This window comes from Pteropus medius, unplaced genomic scaffold, assembly GCF_902729225.1.
Source record: "Pteropus medius unplaced genomic scaffold, Ma_sr-lr_union100, whole genome shotgun sequence".
Lineage (NCBI taxonomy): Eukaryota > Metazoa > Chordata > Mammalia > Chiroptera > Pteropodidae > Pteropus > Pteropus medius.
Window position 1 is genome coordinate 14,292,301 of NW_024349804.1, and position 22,064 is coordinate 14,314,364.

The 22,064-nt window shown below is 60.3% G+C and overlaps 2 protein-coding genes across 6 annotated transcripts in view; one reads left to right on the forward strand and one right to left on the reverse strand.

Annotated features, from left to right (window-relative positions):
* Positions 1-6,231, reverse strand: part of CFAP99 (cilia and flagella associated protein 99) — a 32,163-nt gene extending 25,932 nt beyond the window's left edge. Inside the window, exons 1-2 of the mRNA XM_039837993.1 lie at positions 6,041-6,231; positions 277-403 (exon numbers count right to left, since the gene is read on the reverse strand). Coding sequence (XP_039693927.1) covers positions 277-387 — 111 coding nt within the window. The 5' untranslated portion in view covers positions 388-403; positions 6,041-6,231. The remainder of the gene's footprint in view (positions 1-276; positions 404-6,040) is intronic.
* A 458-nt stretch (positions 6,232-6,689) lies between these two features.
* ZFYVE28 (zinc finger FYVE-type containing 28) overlaps positions 6,690-22,064 on the forward strand; it is a 58,610-nt gene continuing 43,235 nt past the window's right edge. For all 5 annotated transcript variants that reach the window (XM_039838284.1, XM_039838287.1, XM_039838285.1 and 2 more), the window contains exon 1: positions 6,690-6,801. In XM_039838284.1, the coding sequence (XP_039694218.1) occupies positions 6,763-6,801 (39 nt within the window). In that variant the 5' untranslated portion in view covers positions 6,690-6,762. The remainder of the gene's footprint in view (positions 6,802-22,064) is intronic.

Here is a 22,064-nt window from a genome sequence, read left to right on the forward strand (position 1 = left end):
GTCCATGTTTCTCGTCACAGGGTAGTCTGATGCACATCCTGGGTGCCAGGAACACCTCCCAGGCAGAGCGGGGCTCGGCCCACAAAGGTACCCATGAAAACCCTGTTAGCCATCACTGCAACTTTCAGGATGTGAGAAATTTAGGACGGCAGCATTTGGATAGCAGGGAATGGCACCAGGCCGCCCTGCATCTGATGCTGCAGCCCGGAAAGGAAATAGCTACAGGACAGACGTTGCTGGGCAGCCCCCCTGCGCGGGGCGCCGCTCCGCCCCTACCTGCAAGGAGGTGGACGCGGCCTCCAGGAACTGCTCGGGCTTGTCCTTCCTAGGGTTAAATCTGTCCAGTTGCTCGATCACAGCTTTGATGCATTTTCCATAGTACGCCATCTTTCCAGAGAGGGACCTAAAGCAAACAGGTACCTGTCACGCCCTCCACGGCCTCTGGGCTGTCAGCTCCGCCGGTGGCGGCAGTGGCTGCAGGACCCTCACCAACACCAACAGGAAGCCTCAGGGATCCAGGACCCCGCATGGGGAGGAGTGACCCGGGCCCACTTCCTGGACCGTGTCCCCGCAGGCCTCTGCTGCCCCCACGTGCCCCCCAGCCCTACAGCTGTGCACAAGCGGGGATGAGCCCCAGAAGGGCAAGACAGAGAGAGGGCACCTTGTGAGCTGGCCTCAGAGCTCCTCAGCCCAGGCGGGGTTTGGCCATCATCAGTCAACATGCCCTGCCTGGGGTGTGTGCGTGTGCACATGTGTGCATGTGTGTGCGTGTTCCTGTGTGTACGTGTGTGTATGTGACCTAACCACGGAAGGCTGGGGCGAGAAGAATCCTGGGCCACCAAGTTAGACACCCCCATTTTAAAGAGGAGGGAGTGAGCCCCAGAGGGGATGCACAGCCCGCAGTGTCCAGGCCTCACGTGGGCTCCAAATGTCATAGAGACACGAATTTGAGGAGGCTGGTGTGCCTGGGATCCCTCTCTGGGAGACCTTGGAGAAACTGCTTGGATTGGGGCTGGGAGCCCAGAAACTGGGCCTAACAGGTGGTCCCCAAATTGCCCTCAGAGGAGGATGGCCAGGCCCACGAGGGGTTCCCTTCCCATCCCCCGCTTGTTACACGTTGAGCCCACTCTGGGCCCCCTGCTGCTGGCCTTTCTGGGCACCAGCTCTTAGCTCCAGATAGCAGCCCCCAAACTGGTCAATTCCCCAGCTTCCAGCCCATCACTTTAAAAAGAATGAAGGCCAAAAGCCACCAGGCACTTTAGACCACATGGCTAGCAGGACATGCACTATCTCTGCAACAGCACCGGCCCCTGTTTGTGGCTCGAGGGGGTGGGTTGCCCACTCAGCCCCACCTCTCCTCTGCCAGGGACTACTGGCTGGACCATGGGGCGGTCCCCACCCTGTGACGTGGGCAGGGCGAGGTGAGGTGGGCATGAGGCAGAGGTGAGGGGGGCAGAGGTCCCCTCGGGAGGCTGTGGACGCTGTGGAGTGCTGCTGGCTGGAGGTCTGGGTCTGCTGGGCAACTGGGGACAAGTGGCTTAAGCTCTCTGAGCCCTGGGTTCTGGGGGGAGGGTTGTGGGCGGGAAGGCCGGACCCCTCAGCCTGGGCCCTGACCTTGCTGCCCGCTTTGGGTGGGTTTCTGCCCTACCCACTCCTCATCCTGGTGGTCCCGCCCTGGCTTGGATCCCCTGCTCCCCCTGCCCACTGTGGCCCTGGCGTCGCCCTCTACACAGAGGGCCGGTCCCGCTCCTGCGCCAGCAGGATGTTGGGGGTCTCCCCGGAGTCTGTGAGGCAGCGCTGGGGGCGGGGCCAGGCTCAGGGAACGTCTGCCGGGCTGTCTCAGTCCCCCACCCTAGGGCTCCGGGGCCCTGCAGAGAATGTGCTCTGGCGAAAACTGAAAAGACGCGACCTCCGCGGCCTGCACTCTGCGCCGGCGCAGCTAAACGGACGAAAGGACAGGTAAAGGCCACAGAAGGTGCTGCTCCCACGCTGACCTCCCTCCGGCGCCATCGGAGCCTTGCGGGCGCCCTCCGCCGAGGGCAGGGCCCCTCATGTCTGATTACGTGGTTCACGCAAACCTTCTCCCGCGTCCGGGGACATTCGCGGTGAGGCCCGCCCAGTCCTGCGGCGCTGACCGGCCACGCCCCCTCCCCAGGCCGGGGACCACCCCAGCCCCCTTCCAGGCTGGTCTTCCTGAGGCCGCACAGCGTGGGGCTGAGCCCCGGGGGCTGGGGGGCTGGGAGGTGCGGGAGGTCAGGGGAGAAGGAGGTCAGGGAGCCCCCTCCCGCCTCGTCCACCACTAACGAAGCCCCCACATTTCCGGGCGCGGGACCAGTGGGGCCCCCTCAGCATGTGCGCCCTTCACAAGCCCGATCACAGTCCTGGAGCCCTCCCTCCTTCCCCCCCCCGCCCCCCCCCTCTGCACCCCGGCTCAGTCTCTCAGGCTCCTCCCGGCTCAGACGCCCACACGTGTCCCTGACCCTCCCACCTCTGCTCTCCCCCGAACCCGGTTCAAACCCCACCAGCGAAGCCTTCCTTCCTCCTGCCATAGCTCCCCCCTTCTCTGTGCCTCCTCCGAAGCCACCCGAGCTCCCACGACACCGCGTGAGCGGCGGGGGCCGGGGCCTGGCTTGTCCGCGAGCGCCTGGCCTCTCCGCCCTCGTCCGGAACGTCCGGAAGGAGTATCCGCACAGAAACGTGCAGAGGGGCCCGGGACCCTAAACAGTGCCTTCAGTTTCCATGTGGCCGTCGCCTTTGACACGCAGAGACAGACCCGCCCAAAGACCATAGCCCTGCTATTTTAAGCCTTTGCTTCCGCAAATCCGACAGTTGAACAGACGTCCTTATTATTCTCATTTAACTGGAAAATGATAGACACAATAACGTCTACAGAGCAAGTGAGCGTGGCTGAGGACAGACCCATGCTGAGCTGGGGGCTGGGATGGGAGGTCAGGCTCCCTATCCCCAAGAGGTATTTTCCACCTGTGGGGGCCCCCCGAGGCCCAGTCCTTCCAGCACCCGCTCTGCCTGACCCCACGACCTCTCAGGACCAGCGACGATTGTGACAACTGCGGGAAAGAGGCTCCCTCTGTGTGATGAAGGAAAACACGCCCACACTCTCCGCGGCTCACAGGGAAGGAACCAGCCTTAGGCAAAGGGTCTATTTTTACAGAAACGATGTTGAGGGTGGAGTTTATCCTTGCCCCCCACCCCATAATGGTCATGTGGGGCCTGCCCTGGGATGGGGCCCTCCATCTGCCTTCCTGCATCTGCCTTGGACTGGGCTCTGCCTGGGGGGACCAGCCAGACACATCCCTCCCTGCACCAGGTGTGGCTGGGACAGCGGGTGGGACAGTGAGTGTAGCAGGAGCTGCTCCCCTCAACCGCTTCCTCGCTGCCCGGCTCCCCGCCCCGTGCTGTAGCTGGAACATTCTGAAGAGAGGATGACCCAAGGGGCTCTTTGGTGATGAGGCAAGTCAGGAGCAGCAAGAGGACCACCCAACACCCCCCCCAGGGGGCCTGGATGCATGAACCGGAAGCACTGAGTGAGCCCAGGGGAGGGTGCAGGGGGGAGTCTGGGGGCTTGTGAGAGGAGAGAGAGGTCCTGTGGAGCCCAGCTGGATGTCAACCGCCCCTCCTGCAACTGAGAGCAGCTGTGCCTGAGGGAGGCATCAGGAAGAGACACCTGAGCCCTGCATTCCCATGGACTCAGCCAAAGGACTCACACCTTGGGGGCAGGAAATAGGCATTCAGGTTCTTCCGACTCTAAAACATGCTTTCAGTATCTCTGCTTCATTTTAACGGTGTAAACCCACACATGTGGGCAGTGGGATTTAATTCCCATCCTTCTCGAGTTTTTCAGCATTGATTTTTAACTTCACTAATTAGGACCTGCCTGTCTCGTTCGTAAGGAACCTTCTCTGGGCGAGTCGTTTATGGACAGAAGTGAGGTTACACGCAGAGATTGAGACTCTGTCACACACACACTAGTCTGACACTCTCAACCACCAGGGAGGAGGCTTCATTTACGTAAATCCCTAATGTGTGTTAATTAAAGTACATTCTTTTCCTTTTAATTCTGATTAAAGCTAGTCTCCTAAGGATTTCTGCCAAGTCATGCTCTGATGGCTTGTGCTTCAAGTTCAGGGCCGCGTGGCGAGTTCTGCTGGTTGCTTTCAGTCTGCACCCTCCCTTTCTCCTGAGGACACAGAACACGGACTGTAAGTTGGGCTTATTGCTGCTCATTTGAAAGGTGGCCTTTCCCAGCCTCCACAGCAGCTGGGTGCGTCAACGAGTGGCCGGCTGTGGGGCTGATGGCCAGTCTACGTGTACGGGAGGGCGCACCCTTCTTTTCTTTTCCGTTCTGCTGCCTGGACTCAGGAGATGATGGCAGGAACTAAGGCAGCCATCCTGGACTGCAAGGAAACATGTTAAAGATGGCAGAAGAGCCTAAGTCCCTGATGACTTTGGGGCTGCCACACCTCCCAGGAGAGCGGCCCCGTGGGTCTCCTTTACGGAAACAAGAATCATCTCCTTTGGGCCACTATGATGCTGAGATTTTCTGTTCCATGCAGCCGAACCCAGTCCTAACCGATACCCCCACTGTCCTGAGCTCGACCTTCGTCCTGAGTCCAGTTTCAAACTGGAAAGCACAGGAAGGAGCCTGAGCAGCAGCGGCAGCCCAGGCCTTTGAGTCGGCCAAAGATAGACTCACAGAGAAGTCTGCGGAGTATCCACCCTGAGTTCTCGTGCTAGAAAAGGTGACCGGGGCAGAGGCAGGTTTTAGGGGGGAGACTGAGCGTGCAGCTGGCTTTCAGGGATCTATCCGACACCCGGCAGGCAAAGACCAGGTGAAAGGGTCTGGAGATGCAAGCTCTAGAAAGCCGGGGAGAAATGGATGTTTATCAACTAAGATAGAAATTCTGGTAGGAGGGGTGGGTGGAGGGTGTTCAAGGACCAAGTCCGTGGCCTCGTGTTAGGGGGGTAAATAGGGGTCGGGTGCAGGAGGAGGCAGCCAAGAGGACTGGGGAGGAGCAGGCATGCGGTTGGGGGGAGGCAGGGGTACAATCCCTCCCAGTTGGGAGAGAAAGGTGTGTCCTGGATGGAAGCACTCAGCTGGGTCACTGCCACCGACAGCTCAGTAAAGAGGGGGCTGAGTTCTAATCATTGGGTTTAGCAACACTGGGGTCAAGGGTGACTTCGATAAAGAGCCTCAGAGGAGGCGACGGGTGACAACCAGAGTGGAGCAGGTGCGGGAGAGAAGAGGCTGGGAGGGGCTGGAGGTGAGAGGCTACTCTGCACCCAGGCGGTGCTCTCTGGGGGTGTGGGGGGCAGTGACTGGGTGGTGGCTGCAGGCTGCGCAGAAGATCAGCCAGGTACTCAAAACCCACAATGGGTGCCCAGCAGCGCAGGAAATCTGGGGCTCCGGCCCTGCCCAGAGTCAGGTTGACTCCCAAGAAAGAGAGGGGTCAAGGAGTCCAGGGACACAGGGCGGTCGCGGGAGCGGCACGGAACCCATTCTCTGCACTTCCCTCTCCGGCGTCCCGCATCTGCCCGTCTCCCAGCACCCAGAGAAGTGGTGCTGGTGGGGGCAGGGAAAGCGCCAGGCGGAGCGAGAGGGCGGCCGGGCCCCCTCTGGACCCCGCTCTCGCAGCACCTCTCTGCGCCTCGCTGTGCTCCGCTGACAGTAGGAATTTAAAGCGAGGCCACATACTTGCTTTCAGCTCTCTGCTCGGCACATAATAGGTTCTCGGGTTTCTGGTGATTGTTTTTATGGATCCAAATTAGGGCACCGTTGGGGGAAGTAGTGAATACGGGCAAATATCTTTTTTTAAAGTGCCGTTTATTGTGGCGATCAAAAAAACCCCACACCGTTAACTTTAATCAAGGAGCTTGGAAGAAGACCAAAAACGTGGCTAGCGAAAGCAAGCAGACGCGAAGCGAGGACCACGGGACCGGCCCGCAGGTGCCGGGGAGGCGCTGGCGCTGAGGGGACGGGCCTCGGCACTCCGCTCGGGCCCCACCTCTCCCTCCCTCGTACCTGCCGCCGGGCTCTGCGGGCGCTGCCGCACCTTCCGTCTCGCCGCCACCCGCCGCCACGGTGGCTGCCAGGCCCAGCGGGCGCGAGGGACTCGGGAACCTCGGCGGGTCCCTGACTTCGCTCTTGCTCCGCCGGGAGTCCGCAACCAACCCTGGGGGCGACCGCGGGCGGTGCCGTTTGGGCGTCGTTGCCTAGCAACCGGCGTCCCGCTCCGGCGCGGTCAGCGGGAAGACTACAAGCCCCAGAATGCACAGCGCCGGCGGCGCGGCGAAGCACACGGCGCGCGGGGCCCCGCCCCCGCGAAGCCCGTCGGGACGTGTGGTTTCGCGGCCCTCCAGGCGCGCGGGTCGCCCCCGGGCTGGGAGCGCGCCTCGGGCGGGGCGCGGCGCGGCGCGGCGTGCGGATTGGGCAGCCTGCGCGACAGGCGGCGGGCCGGGGGCTCGTGGGGCTCGGCGCATGTGCGGCGCGGGGCGGCGGGGGCCAGCGGAGGCGCGGGGTGTCAGTGAGCCGCGAGGAGCCGGCGCCCCGTGCCGCGTCAGCCAGTCCGCCAGCCGCGGTCTGCGGGTCGGCGCCGCGCGCTGCTTGCGGAGCATCTCCGGGCCGCGCACCTGCCCGTGCACCTGCCCGCCGCCGGCCGGGCGCCCCGGGACCGCCCGCCGCAGCCGGGCCCGGGCGCAGCGCCGCGGAGGGAGGGCCGCCGGGCGGGCGGGACCCGCGCGGCGATGATGCACAGGTTCCGAAAGTGGCTGTACAAACCCAAGGTGAGCGGCCCCGTCCCGCCCGCCCGGACAGACCCCTCCCGCGCCCCGCCGCTGCGCCGACCGTCGCCCTTGCCCTGCGGCGGGTTCCCGTTCCAGCCAAGCGAGGGCGGTGAGTGCAGGAGGGGAGCCTCAGCCTGGTCCACGGCGAACCCTCCCGCGGTTACCCTCCAGCCTGGGTGCGCTCGCGGCCAGAGCGGCCCCTCTTCCTACCCACCTCGGTCCTGCTCACACCTCGCCGTCCCTCCCCGCCCCGCAGCCCGAAGCAGAACCCTACTCCTTCTGGACCCCAGAAGGACCTTTCCATCCTCCTCTCTACACCGGGGCGATTCTCTCATTCCCCCGCCTCGCCCCCGCCAATATCCCCGGGTCCAGAATGTACCCCCCAACCTTCCTCTGCACTCCTACTTGCCCTACGTTATGAAGGGAACTCCATTTCCTTCTCCCCGGGTCCCTGTGTCCACAGCGGATCTGCATTCATCGTCCGGGCCCTGCATTCCCGAACCAGGACGGATCCGCATCTTGGCCGCTGGCGTCCCCGTCCTCGTTCCGTGCCCATCCGCACGCTCCCGCAGCGGGACAGGTGCCCTGCCCGGAGGTGGGGGGTCAAGTGGCCGGAATCGCGCCCCCCTACACTCCTGCCCGGCGCCCCTTGTCCGCGCGAGGTCGAGGTCGGGATCTGGTTCGGGAGGCGCGACCCGCGCGCTTCGGCGGCTGCGCCAGTCGCACTGCGGGCGCGGCGTCCCCGCCGCCCGGCCCGGCTCATGTCCGCTGCGGCCGGAGCGGGCCCGGGTCGGCGCTGACCCGGACCCCGGCTTAGGGTCCTGGCCGCATTCTCGGAGTCCGGGGTCTGTGCACCGTGAGGGTCCGAGCGCCCAGATCTCGGTTGGGGAGTTGCGGTTCGGGTGGGGTCCCCGCACCGACCAAAGGGCACCTCGGACATCCGAGGCAGCAGTGTCGATGACAGACGCAGGGAACCCACCTCTCCCCACAGGCTGGCCACTTTTCAGGATCGGACTTCGCAGCTTCCCCCCCCACCACCGTGGGTGGTCTCCAGGGTGGGGATTTCTGTAGGTCCGTGCCCTCCTGGCGTGCCCACGCCGGGAGGCAGCGGGTCCCTTTGGAAGACGCGCACCGAGGTGCTGGGGCGAGCTCAGGGACCTGGAGGGCTGGTGGTCTTGGCGGAGGGAGTGTTGGGTTGAGGGCTCAGGACGCCCGGAGCCGCGCCTGGCGGAGCTCGGCCTCGCCCAGCGGGGACTCGGGTTCTCTCTGCCTGGGGCAGCCGCACTCGACCTCGTTGTCATGTAGCGGCTACTTACTGGTGGTGGCAACTCCGTGCGACCCTGGCGTTTCCTGGCGCTGCGTGCGGTGCTTGTGCTTTGGGGCCTCGCTGTCCTTGGCTGCCTTCTGCCTGGCCCTCTTCTTGCTCAGTCCCCACAAGGCGGCTTTCGGTCCTGCCTGCTGTCGCTGTGTAGGTTGCCACGGGAAGGTGTCAGGCACCCTCTGCACGGGAGCTTTTTGTTTGTGTAACATTTTTCACCAGTTAAGGAAAAAACTAAGTCAACTTGTCAAAAGGTCATTTGGGGATGGGCTGCAGCTTAATTTTTTCAATGACAAATGGCAAAAGTCAAGGGAAATGTATTAGGTTAAGTAACATCCTGGTGTCTCGCAAAACACTTTGTCAGGGGGCCTGGGGCACCCCCGGGCCTCTGTCCCCGCAGCTGTGGACGAGGCCTGTGTCTAGGGTCGCGGACTGTATCATGTGGTTGGAAGGGAAAGGAAGGGGTTGTGGGCTCTGCTTCGTCAACAGCTGGGTGACTTCAGCTGCCCTGCCTGCTTCTGGCCAGGGGAAGTCTTCACGAGTGGGAAGCGACACTGTTCTTGAGGTCGTGCCCAGAACTGGGAATTGTGACCCTATGTTTTCGTTTTCCTCGGGCCGCAGCCCTTCCAAGGCCAGCAGGGGCTGGCGTCAGGGACGTGGAGAGTTGGTGACTTAAGTGGCCCTAGTGATTTGGTCCACCCCGAGGGGGTGGTGTCCCATCTGGCCCTCAGCTTTTCTTCACTGTCATCTCTCGTCATGTTGTCCGATACTTGCCCCTGATCCCTGGACTCCAGACACATCTGCATCTGAGACCTTTATATGCAGCATGGCATTCACTGGGCGCAGTGCCCTGTGGCCTGCCCGAGGCTGGGCAGTCCCTTGTTTGAGATCTGCCTTTGGAGTTAAATATCTTGATTGTGGGAAAGGTTGGGATATGTTTGGTTACCCCAATAACTTTGCGTTTTTCACACAAAAGCTCACATTTTTGCCTGGGATGGTGAATTGAACTCTACCTTCCCATCCTATGTAATTTTTGACATAAATGAGCACAGAGTCAGTCCTGGGACGGTTCCGGGCCTGGAAGAGTTGAATGTGAGTGTGAGCTGTGGGAGGGTGTGTCTGGGGGAGATTGTCGCCTGCAGAGAGGGTTCTTTTCACTTTTGTATTTAGATAGATGTACAATTCAAACTGCATTCTCGATCTAATCCCTGCTTTGGTTTAAAACTGAACACTGAACCTCTTGTTCATTACAGTGCAGTGGAAAATATTCTGAAACCAAAAATATTCATTGTTCTTGTAGTTCTAAGAAGCATTTGGAAATGCTTTAAAATATTCTTATCTGACACTTAAGAACTTTCATATTTGAATCATTAGAAAGTACCTAAGTTGGGTAAAAAAAAATCTGATGTATAAAACAATAGCTTAACATTAAAATGACATTTGCAAACGCTCATGCTTCCATTTATTTTCTTGAAGGCAGTCTTTTAAACGCCACCATCGTCTTTCTTTGTGCTAAACGTTCAGGATTTGTGGGTCTTTCCCGGATGGGGCATGGAGAAGGCAGTGTGTGGGAAGCTCACCAGCCTTGTGCTGCTGGAGAGATACTCTCCTGCTTTTGTATAGAGAGAGCCTCTTCAAGAAGGTGTTAACTTTAAAAAGTGGAAATAGTCGGTGTCTTCATTTGGAACAGGAATATCAATACGCGTGTTTCTGGCTGGGTTCTCGCTTTCGTCTCGATCCCTGGTGACTGCGCTAAGGGTGGAAATCCTGGCTCGGGGGAGGGGGCCCCCAACTGGACCCGCGGAGATTTCTTCGCCATCAAGGAGCATATTAATAGCGGTACAGGATGGCTTTGTGTTTCCCATCTTTAAGGAAGACTTGATGGGCGGGTGGGTGACCTGTCCAGATGAGCGGGGGGCCACCACATGCTGGGTGATTGCCACCCTCGGCCACGCTGTCCTCAGAGCTCTTCCTGCTAACACAGACACTATTCCGGGAGTTGAGATTTTAGTGTTAACATCTAGCCAGGCTGCAAACTGATTTGTTTTCACCTGATGAACTCTGAGTGTCCGGCTGCGGCTGTCCTTGCCGTGGCGTGCTTCTCTGCGAGGTGAGCTGCTGGAAAGCCAGGGTTCCGGAAAGCCTGGCCGCCAGGCTCTGCCGGGGCCAGCTCGCCCTCCTAGGGGGCACCTGGCACGGACTGGGGATCAGGAAGTCCTGGGAAGGATGCTTGGCAGTGCTGAGTCACCGCGGGCGTGGCTGGCCCAGCACACCCGCTCTGTCCCTGAACTCAGAAGGCACTGGGGCTCCTGCCTCCCTGCTGCTGGGTCTGGCCGCCCCTCCCAGGCACTTCCTTCAGATGCACCGTCAGCTGTGGGCGCATAGGAGGGCCCACGGGTCCACCCTGCTCTGAGGTCCAGGTCCAGTGACTCAGCGGGGGGCTCACAGCTCATTTCCTAGGCTTGGCTGCATTCCTCTCTGTGACCGGGGTGAGAGTTGCGGGGGCGGGGGGGCCTTAATGCCTAGCCATATGCTGGCATTTGCAGGGCAAGTGAGAGGCTGAAAGCAGCATCGGTGTCTGTGCCAGCTCTGCTGCCATCGCTCAGGAGTCTGTGCTTCACAATCAGCAGTGCATTTACGGGAAATGTATGATATGGATTCTGTTCAATGGGCGAGTCACAAGCAGCAAGTGTTGGGCTTGCTAATGATATCTGGTCAGGGCGTCCCGCAGGCAGTGATGGGGGTGGGGGGCGGGGGGAGCCAGGGCCTTGGCCCGCTGCCCCGCCTCTGCGCGGGAAGCCTGTTAGGTAATCTCAGGATGCTTTAATGCGTCTGCTAAAGCTGCAGGAATTCCCAGAACAGCAGATATGTTGCTTTTAAATGTGTGAAATGCACATCTAAGAACCCGTAAATGACCTAACGGTCATCTGCCATTTTCGGTGGCATAGCCATACTTTTCTCGTTTGAGTGGCCAGTTCGTGTAGCCACAGTTCCTAAGTGGTGTGCTGCGTGGCCCCTGCAGAGGTGAGTGATGGCTCTGAATGACAGCGGACACCTGGGAGGCTGTGGGGCTGAAGTATCCGTCCCGTTTTATTGTGCTGCCCGCCATGGTCCATGTGTCTACACGGTGTGAGGCTGCAGACATGGCGGCGGGCTTCTGTTCCAGGGCCTGGGTGAGAATCCTCACTCACACTCCAGCCCCGGGCCTCAGTTTCCCAGTCTGTCAGCTGGGGGTGATGAGACGTGCCATGTGGAATTTAGGGAGACCATGTCTGTCAAAGGCTGATGGTAATGGCTCGACAAATGACCGCCATCCTTGCCAGGGGGACATTCGGGCGGGGTGAGGGGACACAGCTAGATGCAGGGCGGGGAGCATCACCATCCTGGCCGTTTCCTGCAGGAGGGACCCAGAGATGCCATTGTTTTATACACGCATCTCATTTAGCGAAACAATTACTTTTGTACTTTCCACAGTTGGATTGCAAAAAAACTTAGATATCGATGGGCAATTCAAGCGTCTGAAGGAGGAAGATAAAAATGAATGGATGTTTTACACTGATCTGAACAGATTAAGCAGAAGAAGAATAGGACATTTCATATTATGGTAATTTATGTAGAGTAGTCCGTTAAGATGAATGGGATGTTTTTGTCCCTCTTACAGTAAGTATTTCGAAGCCCTTCCATTTCTCATTGTTTTCGTGCTGGGTGGACAGGGGGATGTTGGGGGCACTTTAAGTGGGGCTCTCTTCATGGCCGAGGGGTCGTTGGAGCTCTGCATGGCGGGGTTGGTCCAGCTGAAGCTCCCCCCAGCCCCCACCCGGAACGGCGGCACCCGGGTTCTGGGGAAATGGGCTAGCGCACTTACTGTGGGATGGTGTCTTAGGGCAGTAATTTTTTTCTTTGGATTTTAGTTTTTGAGATGGTTCCCAATTGTTTTCAAGGATATTACAATTATTTAAAAAGTCTGAAGGAGAATCAACTACTTAAGCATCAGGCGCGTTTAAGGGTCCTGCGCCCACGGTCACAGCAACATTATGCATAACAGCCAGAAGGTGGACGCCGCCGAGTGCCCCATAGCGGTGCTTGAGTAAATCAAATGTGTTTTAGCCGCTCAGGGGAACATTACTCAGCCACGAAAAGGAGTGAAGCACGTGCTACAGCGAGGATGAGCTAAGCGTCTGCTAAGTGTAGAACGGCCAGATGCGGAAAACCTATATCACGCGGTCCCGTTTATGTGAAACGGCCGGAGTAGGCAAGTCCACTGACCCGGAAGTGGATCCGCGGCTGCTGGGGCCGGGGGCGGGGAGTGAGGGACCCGGCTGAGAGGTACGGGGCTTCCTTTTGGGGCAGTGAGAAGGCTGAAGCTGGAGAGAGGTGACGTTGGACAACACTGTGAATGCGCTAAATGCCACTGACTGGCACACTTTAAAATGGTTAATTGTGATGTGAATTTCACCTCAACTAAAAAGATAATGTTAGCATTTTTGAAAGTTTTTTTTGACCATTTTTTGAGATAATCAAGGGGAAAGATCTTTTACAGCTGAGTAAAAAGGCGCTCAAGGCCACGTCTCTCCGGCCGGCGTTCTGAGCCCAGCCGGGAGGCTGCAGTGCACCCTCCACCGTGCCCACAGGGCCAGCCGGGTCCTCCTGCAGGGCCAGCAGCACTGCCCCCTGGCGGCTGATGGGATGTGCTGCACCTGGGTGGGCTCTGCGTGGTGGCCCATGGGATGTGCTTCAGAGGGGCGGTGGGGACAGGGCTGGGTCCCTGTAGAGCTCCAGCTGGGGGCGGGCCTGAGGCGTCACTATAAAGCTGTGCCCTCTGTGATGGGGGCCAACAGAACCGTATACGACAATTCATTTCCTGTCGGTGCCGTGTCACCGGCACGCCTGGCAGCATCCACCTCGGAATAAATCACGTCTGAGCTGGAGTTCGCTGTAAAAGGCTAAAAACTCAGGAGAAAGTGGTTTTCCCTGAGCAACAGTCAGCAAACAACAGGACTGACAGAACCGATGCCGGAGAGACGCCAGCCCAGCCCGCAGTTTAGGACAGTCCAGGAGTTGGGGACAAGACGCACAGGGCGTGGCCAGCCCTTTCTAAACGGGAGCCAAATGCAGCTCCCAGAGACAAGAAAGGTCGTCATTGAGTTTAAAGGCCCAAACACGGGAGCCCAGGCGGAGGAATGAGTTCAACAGGTGTCGGATGGGCGTCGCCTGGCACGCGTCGCGGGGGGGAAGGGCAGCCCCAGCGGTTCGGGGACATAGGGCGGCGTGGGAAGGTGCCAGGCGCACCTGACGGGGCTTTCCGGCCGAGAGACAGAAAGGAGGGTCGCTGCGGGGTCAGGCGCAGTAAGCCCGGGTCCCTGGTGTTCATGCAGCCGACGCGTGGACACAGCGCAGCGAACCTCGGACGCGGCCCTTGGGGGACTCGGCAGGGGCGGCGCTGCGCAGCTGCGGGCCGGGCTGGGGCGCGGCCGGGGCGCTGCGGCCGGCGGGCTTCTGGGCTCAGCCGCTGCTCTCCGCGAAATGGAAGGCAGAAGAGTCACCCCCGCCCTGAAGAGGTCTGGGAAATGCACTCCAGACGGGCGGGGAGGGGGGGGAGGGGAGGGGCAGAGGGGGGAGGGGAGAGAAAGGAGGGGGAGACGCAGGAGCGCGCGCGCGTCTAGGGAGCGATTCCTGCGCAGCGTCACGGAACTGTGACTGGGCCCGAGGACCCCAAAGCAGGGCGAGTGGGGACCCTGGGCAGGATCACCGGGAGTGGGTCCTCAGGAGTCTGGCGGCCGGGTAGGGGTGACCCGTTGGCCGACTTGGGACCGGGAGTTAAGTGTGAATTAACCGGGGTGACCGCCAGGGTGACAGGTCCAGAACCAGCAGCCTCTGGGCTGGGGAGGGAAAAGGAAGATAAAGGAGACCGAACGTCGCAGGAGCAGGAGGAGGGGGCGGGGGGAGCACAGAAAATACGCCGGAAACGGCTGCAGAAGTGACCGTAGCTACCTCCCTGCTCTCAGAAAAGGCAAACGGGGAACGGGGCGCGCTCACCCTGGGACCCGCCTTGCAGCCCCCCGTGTGGGGCCGAGCCCCAGAGAGGCTTGTGCGAGGGCCGCGGGGACCCCAGTCTGCCCCGTGGCCGCCTGTCGCGGGAAAGGACACGTGCTGGCGCGGTGGCCTTGCTGGTCTCCGGGCAGGAGGCGGCCGGGACCCCTGCCGGGGCGCCCTGCAGACCCGCGCCCCAGTGACACGCCACGCAAGCGCTCCCGCAGCGTCTGGGGGCCTGTCCCGCGCGGCGAAGTGCAGGCCCCGCCACCGCACCCTGGGAGAGCGCGGGCTGCGGGGCGGCCTGGGGATGGGCCAGGCTGTGCGTGCCGCTCACGAGAGCCCCCAGGGAGGCGCTTGTCAGGCAGAGGAGACCCGAGAAGTCCTGCAGGGAGGTGACAGGCAGTGACATGGCAGGCCTCAGGCGGTGGTCGCCATCGCGGCTCCCTTATTCCGCCTGCAAGTGAGTCTGTGAGCGGCATCTGAGCTGGCGGCTGTCCCTGTGTCGCGTCCCTTCTCAGTGTCTTCTGCGGTTTTCTGTGGGACGGTACTAGTGAGGGAGCCCGGCAAGGGCACAGGACCCCTCTGTACTAATTCTTATATCTGCAGGTGAGTCTACAATTACCTAAAAATAAGAGACTTAAAATAAAATGCAACTTTTAAACAGCATCATTGGTGTGTAACTGACAAACTGCTTGTATTTAAAGTGCACAGTTGGGCAAGTTTCATAGACACCTGTGAAACTGTCACCATGGTGAAACTGAACATAATTATCACCCCAAACGTTTCCCTGCCCCTCTATTCCTCTCCTCCTCTCCCCACCTCTCCCCTGCCCCCACCCCAGAAGAATGCTGGTCTGCTTTCTATCATTATAGATCAATTTAAACTTTTTATAAAAAAGGAAGAGCGGGTAGCTAAGGCCAACTCTGAGGACCCCTAACTCTGCCACTGGGAGGCCCCCATGCCTCCCAAGCCAAAGGGCAGCAAAAGGAGCTTCTAGAAAGTGGTTAAGGAGGATGCTGTGGCCTGGACGTGTACCCCAGTTCGTGTGTGAGCGAGCCCTATCGCCACGTGGCTGTATTTGGAGATGGCACCTTTAGGAGGTGCTTAATGTTAAATGGGGTGGTAAGGGTGGGGCCTTCATCCAATAAGACTGGTGTCCTAACAAGGAGAGACACCGGATAGCTCTCCCTGGCGTGCGAGGTCACAGTGAGGGGCTGGCCGGCTGCAAGCCGGTGGGGGCGGGGGTCTCACCAGGAAGCCCCCGCTGCCGCTCTGGTCTCAGACTTCCGGCCTGCGATGGCCTCTGACGGCTAAGCCGGAGACGGGGTGTCGACAGCACGGGGGTCAGGCAGCCCCGCTCCCACGTGGAAGACTGCCGGCCCCCTGGGGCGGGGTTTCCAGAGGCTCTCACTCTGTCTCCCGCGGCCACCACCTCTCAGCAGTCTGTGCCGGGCTTCTTTCGGTGACAGTGACAGTGCTCCAAGGGAGGGGCAGTGGTCCAGGAGGGCGCTGGGCTGCGGCCCACAAGTCACACAGCAACGTCGGCTACATTCTCTTGTCTCAGCAAGTCACAGGCCACCCAGATCCAGGAAGACAGGAGACCCCACCTCCAGAAGGAAGGAGGGGCCCGAGGCGCAGGGTTTCCAGGTTGTGGGTGCACCTTTGTGGGCGGTCTCTCCCCCGCTGCACTGGACCTCACCCCGCACCTGCGCGCACTGCACCTTGCCCCTTCGCCTGTGTGGTGGTGTCCCGTGCCCTGTGCTGGTCTCTCCCAGTCCCCTGGGTCATTCCCCTAGAGGTGAAATCTGTGCCTCCTCCCATCCCAAGCAGCAGCCAGGCCACCCCTGCCCCCACCTCGAGGTCTCACTGGCCCTGGACTTTTGACTCTGACTCCAGCTCCTGGGTCTCCCCACCCCCCATGAGCTGACTCTCTGCCTCTCCCTGCCCCCGCCCAGCAGCCCCCGAGGCTGCCCGCTCCTCGGGCCTGGAGCCCATGGTCATCTCCTCAACCACTTCTTTCCCTGGCGCCCGGGACACCAGGCTCCTGGTTCTGTCCTAGCTCCCTGGCTGCTCCTTCCCCCGCTTCCCGCCTCCTCCGTGGGTGCATCTCTGTGCCTGGGCTCCCCCATCCCCCACCTGACTCCCTCATGTGGCAGCCCAGGCTGCTGGTCACCCAGCTCCAAGCCCTCCGTGCCCTGATGCGTCTCACGCGTGCATCTCCAGTCCTGACCTCCGCTGGACTCCCCGGCACGTCGTCACAGCACCTGGAAGTGAGGCTGCTGTCCCTCCCTCCCCACTGTCCCTCCCATCCCTCCTACCTCTGTCACTCCGTGCCCAGGCCACACCTGGCGATCAGCCTCCTGGCACATTCAGCCGACCCAGAGCCAAGGAGCAAGCAACTCAAGCATCCTCGATGCGTGGATGGATGGATGCGCAAAATGCGAAGTGTACATTGACCACGCAGCCTTCAAAGAAGAAAATTCTGGCACCCACTGCAGCGTGGACACAGCCCGAGGACCCTGTGCTGCCCCTTGTGTGAGGTCCCCGGCGGAGTCGGATTCATGGAGACGGGAGGTGGACGGCGCTGCCGGGCCTGGGGCAGGGAATGGGTTTGTTTAATGGGACAGAGTTTCGGGTTTGGACCCGCGCTGGAGATGAGGGTGGTGGCAGAGGCACATGCCCTGAACGCCGCTGGGCGAGCACTTAGGAATGGTTAGGGCGCTGAATTTATGTGCGTCACTGCAGTTTAAAATGGTAAGTAATGACAGTGTTTCTGCGAGGTAGGCCTTTCTGACGCGGTCCCTGGGGCGTGGTGGGGACCCCTAGCTGTTCCCCTCCCCCCGCCCCGCGTCCCCGCTGTGCTCAGCTCAGCCGCTGCCACATCCTTTAAACTGGGATTCTGTCCTGTTCCTCTGCCCGGCAGCCTGGGGACCCCCACCTCGGGGTGAAGCCCCAGGGCCCTCCGGGGTCAGGTAACCCGCTGACCGCCCCCTGCCCCCACGCCCTGCCGCTCCAGCCCTGCTGGGCTGCTTCTCAAACACGCCCCATGGTGGGGTCCCCTCTGCCAGGCGCTGTCCCTGCTCAGGCCTCCCCACGAGTTCTGCCTTGTTGGCGACAGCCATCTCCCACCCGCTCCAGCGTTCTCCGTGTGGGGACACTTTGACCCTTAGGGGACAATGTCTGGAACAGTTCTGGTGTCAGAGCTGGGCGGGGGGGTGACTTGCTGGCATGCAGTGGGTAGCAGCTAGGGATGCCACTCACCGTTCCAGATAGTGACACAGTGGCATAGGACAGTGTCCGCAAGAAGGAGCCACCGGCCCCCGTGTCAGCAGTGCTGAGGCTGGGAAACCCGGGTCCTCTAGAGGCCCTCAGGCCCCTCCGCCCCTCCCCGCCCTCCCCTGCCACACCCTTCCTTCCTGCTTGCTCCCCCCAGACTGCCTGTCCCCCCTAGCTTCCCCCACCCACCCCACGCTGTTCTGTGTGGCTGGCTGGTATGTGCAGCTTATGCATCCACTCAGGGCAGCTGCCAGGTCAAGGCCATCCTCACGGTGGGCCTGGCCATCTCCCCTGTCCCGGCCCTTGGTGACTTGGTTGCAGGAGAGCTGGGCTGGGGACACGTGTTCAGAAGCCCGTTTCCTGTGTTTCTCAGTGGGCCGCCATCCTCGGGAACTCTGGGTCCCAGAACCTGGGGGACCAGAGCCGTGGGTCAGGCAGTTAAGAGGCCTCTTCCTGTGCTGTGTTGTCACCGCTCCTGGAAAATAACAGCGTGTTGGGTGGTTTTCATGAAATGTTAGGTATTGTGTGAATCCCTCTGCCATTCACCATTTAAAATCTAGACCAGGGGAAAACACGGAGCTCGGGGGGCACCTCTCCTGACTCTTCGCTCTTGGCTCAGTCGAGGGGGTGCTGGCCAGACTCCCGGATCCGACGCGCGAGCTTGAGGATCACTCCGTTGGGCACAAGTATTTTCGATCCTTGAACAAAAGGGGCTTCACCCCTGCTCTGTGTCCCACGTGTCTGATGCCGTCTCCTGGAGAGAAGGGACACGCCTCGCCAGCCCGATGACGCTGGCCTTCTAACGGGAAAGTCAGGGGTCACCCTTGTTTGAAAGGTGGTGTTGCTGTGCTTGGGACCACGTACCAGGTCCATGAAAGATCCCACGCAGCGGGCACACGGAGACCGTGTTGGAGAAGGTGGGTCCTCGGGTCTGAGACGTGGCTGCTGTGGCGTGAACTGCTGTGACCCAGAAATGCCACCAGCAGCAGGCAGAACAATGGCCCCAAAGAAGCCCACACCCTGATCCCCGGAGCCTGCGAGTAGCTTAGATGACGTGGCACAGTGGAATGAAGGGCATACGTGGTTCCAAGTCGCTCATCGGCTGACCTTGAAATGGTGGAATGGTCCTGGATCGTCTGGGAGCCCACGGGGACCACAGGGTCTTCAGTACTGAAAGATGGAGGCCGAGGATGGGCAGAGGGAGCCGTGACAAGGGAAGAAGCTCTGAGAGACGCACCGTTGCTGGCTTCAAAGATGGAGCAGGGGCCATGGATCGGGAACCATGGTGGCCTTAGGTGCTGGAAGAGACAAGAAAATGAGTGTCCCCTAGACCCTCCGGAAGAAGCAACCCTGCTGACCCCCGGATTCCAGCCAGTTAGACTCCTGCTGGAATTCTGTCCTCCAGATCCGTGAAATAACACATTTGGTTGTTTTAAGCCATTAAGTGTGTGGCTATTTGTTACAGCAGCAATAGGGAAGTGATGCCTGCCTCCTGGGGCCATGTGCACACAGCCGGGGCTGAGTGAGAACGTTTGTGGATCTGCTCACCCAGCAAAGACTCGGAAGAATCTGGGTGCCCCTGGGGGGCGTAGCTGAAGGCGCAGTGGGGCTCCACACGAGGAGGGATGATTGTAGAACAGTCAGCAGAGGGCAGAGCGCACAGGATGTGACAAATCAAAAGCCAGTCTCAAAATATCACATACGCATGACATCCTTTTTATAGAGTTAAAAACAACCAAAAATACATTTTAGAACTACATACGGCAGCAGCCAAGCTGCATTAAAGGGGCCGTATGAGTCAGGGTCTGGGGTGCAGGTAGCTTTAGGGGGGCAGAGGGGACCGGGGGTACGGGTGGGGTTCTACCTGACCTTGGCTGGTGGGCTCGTGGGTGCTTATTGCACGATTCAAAACAACCCTGCCCCGTGGAGCTTGTTTGCGTAGTTCAGCGATCGTGGCCTCGGGGCCCGGTGGCCCGTGGCCTAGTGGCCCGTGGCCTAGTGGCCTGTGGCCTGCCTCCCTCCGGAGAACTCCCAGCCCCAGGGTTTTAAATCAGCGTGCAAATCGCGTTACGTGTGAAACAGCACACGCCTGTCATGTACGCGGATCGTCTGCTTAGCGAGGGGAAGGCAGGCGTTCTGTGTGCAGGGGAGGAGGAGGGGAATGGGGGGCCCTGCCCGCAGCGGGGCTGTAAGATCTGGGGTGCCTTCCGACGTTCGGCACTCCAGGAGCCGCAGTGGACCTCCCTGGGGCTCTGCCGACGGGCACTGGTCAACCCGCGTGGTCAGTACGAGGTGGCAGGAAGGACACAGGCTTTGGTTCCTCCAGGGGGGCTTCGCAGGGTGGCTTCCCCCGTCCCCCCCCCCGACAGGAGCAGAAGCTCCCGCTGTTTGGCCTGGGTCTGGAAGGGGAGAAAGCCTTCTCTGGGGATGCCAGGACCTGTTCCGCACGGACGTGTGTGTGCGTCTGCTTTTCAGACAACTCTCGCTGACCTCATGGTCAGAGCCGAGTGTCCGGGCACGGTGGCCAGGTGAGTCCCGGGTGAAGGAGGGGACTGCAGGTGGGCATGTGACAAAGGAATGGGGACGACATGTGTCCTTTGGTAACTTTTCCCTTGAGTTATGCGAGTCAGCGGCTGCAGTGGGGTGGTCTTAGCAGCCTGTAAGTTATTCCATTCACTCTAGGGCAGCGAGCGGTCCCCGGCCTTTGTGGCCCCAGGGACCGGTGCTCCCATGAGAATCCGATGCCTGAGGATCTGAGGTAGAGCTGGGGCGAGGATGCTGGTGCTGGGGAGCAGCTGCAGACACAGATGGCACTTTGCCCGCGTGATACCCGTCTGCGGCCGGGGGTTGGGGACGTCTGCTGTGAGGGACAACTCTACCCGGACGTGTCTGTAAACACCGGCCTTAAACAACATCTTTCCCAAATGACACACATGATAGGCCTCGATGAATGAAAAAACTGTGACTTTAATGCACTTTTTTTGAGAGTTCTGCATATTTTACACTGTCGGGTCCATTTTTAATCGTCATCTTGTGTCTGATGTAGATGACACTTCAGGCATTAGATTCTCGGTCTGGCTGGTGGTCATGTGGTACAGCTGGGGGCAAGGGTGGGAGTGGGGGTCCTGTCCTGGCCTGCTCCGCGCCAAGGAGCTGCTTTTCCCAAGGGCACTGCTTTTTTTACTTTAAGGTGGAATTCAGGTAATACAAGGTTAACCACTCTAAGGTGAATAGTTCGGGGTGTTCGGCGCATTCACAGCGTTGTGTAGCTGCCACCGCCGTCCAGTTCCGAAGCGTGTCATCACCCCAACGCAGACCTGCACCGTTACCAGCCGCCCCCAGGCCCTGCACCCCCAGCCCCTGCACCCCGTCTGCTGAAGGGCTGCTTAATGATTAATTTTTACATTTGGTTTTATGATGACTTGTCATTGTCAGCAGGATGAAGGTTGGCAGCCGCGGGGTGGCATGAGGCACCATGCAGTGGCTCTGTGACCTCGGCCGGTGGCCGGGCCTCTCCGTGCCTGTTTCCTGCCTCCTGATGAGGCTGGCCATGGCGTCGCACGCAGGAGTGGGGGAGAGAGGTGAGGTGGGGCTCACGGAGCGGGGTGGCGCCTAACCCACCGCGGCCCCCCAGGGCTCCACACCCACAGGTGCACTTTGCAGATTTCACATCCCCATCCCCAGGTAGGTGGCCTGAAGAGAGGGGCCAGCAGGCACCACGCACCTGACACCCGCCAGGCTCTGCGGGGGCTCTGTGCACGGGCCGCCAGGCCCCATCCGGACTTGTGGAGGTTTTTCTAAGGATGGGGGGTCCCCTGTGCCCTCTCAGAGGTCACAGACTCTCGCTCCTCGTGAGGAAGCCTCAGCTCGGCTGTGAAGCATCGCAGCTGAAGACCATGTGCTCTTGACCCCGTCCGGGCCCAGGCAGTGATCAGGGCCCCAGCCCTGCCCCACACTGCCCGCCAGCGAAAGGCCTCATTTCTGTGCAAGAAGTAAAACAATCGAAACAAAACAAAAATCTTCATATTTTTCTGATTATCATAGTAAGTTCACGCTCATTGTAAAATAGACTTGAACCTCTGACAGCCGGGGAGGTGGGAGGGAGGCGGCTGGGGGAGCGGGCGTCCGCGTGCGTGCTGTGCTCTGTGCGTGTCCATGCTCTGTGTGTGTGTCCGTGCTCCGTGTGCATGTCCGTGCTCTGCATGTGTGCTGTGCTTCATGTGCATGTCGTGCTCCATGTGCTTGCTGTGCTCCACGTGTGTGCCCAGGCGTGGCCCGGCGCAGACCCAGGCTCGCGTGTGACTTGCAGCAGGGTGTCATCATGGGTGGTTCTGGGAGCAGGTATGGCCGGGTGGCCTCTGCCTGGTGGCTCTCCTGCTTTTGCAGTTTCAGGGCTGTCTCATTCCTGAGCTCCACGTGCCTCCGTCCGGCCTCTGCCCTCCTCTCCATTCCGGCTCGAACCCTCTCCTGACCTCACACTGCATCTGTCACGGTCGTGGGGCCCTGCCCGCGCTCAGCCTTCATCCCCCGGAGACCAGGGCATTAGCCCTGTCCACGCTTGCTGGGACGGTCACTCGTTCCTGTCCCTGCTCGGGAACTCGGTCTTAGGGTCCAGAGGCTCTCAAATGCCCCTCTC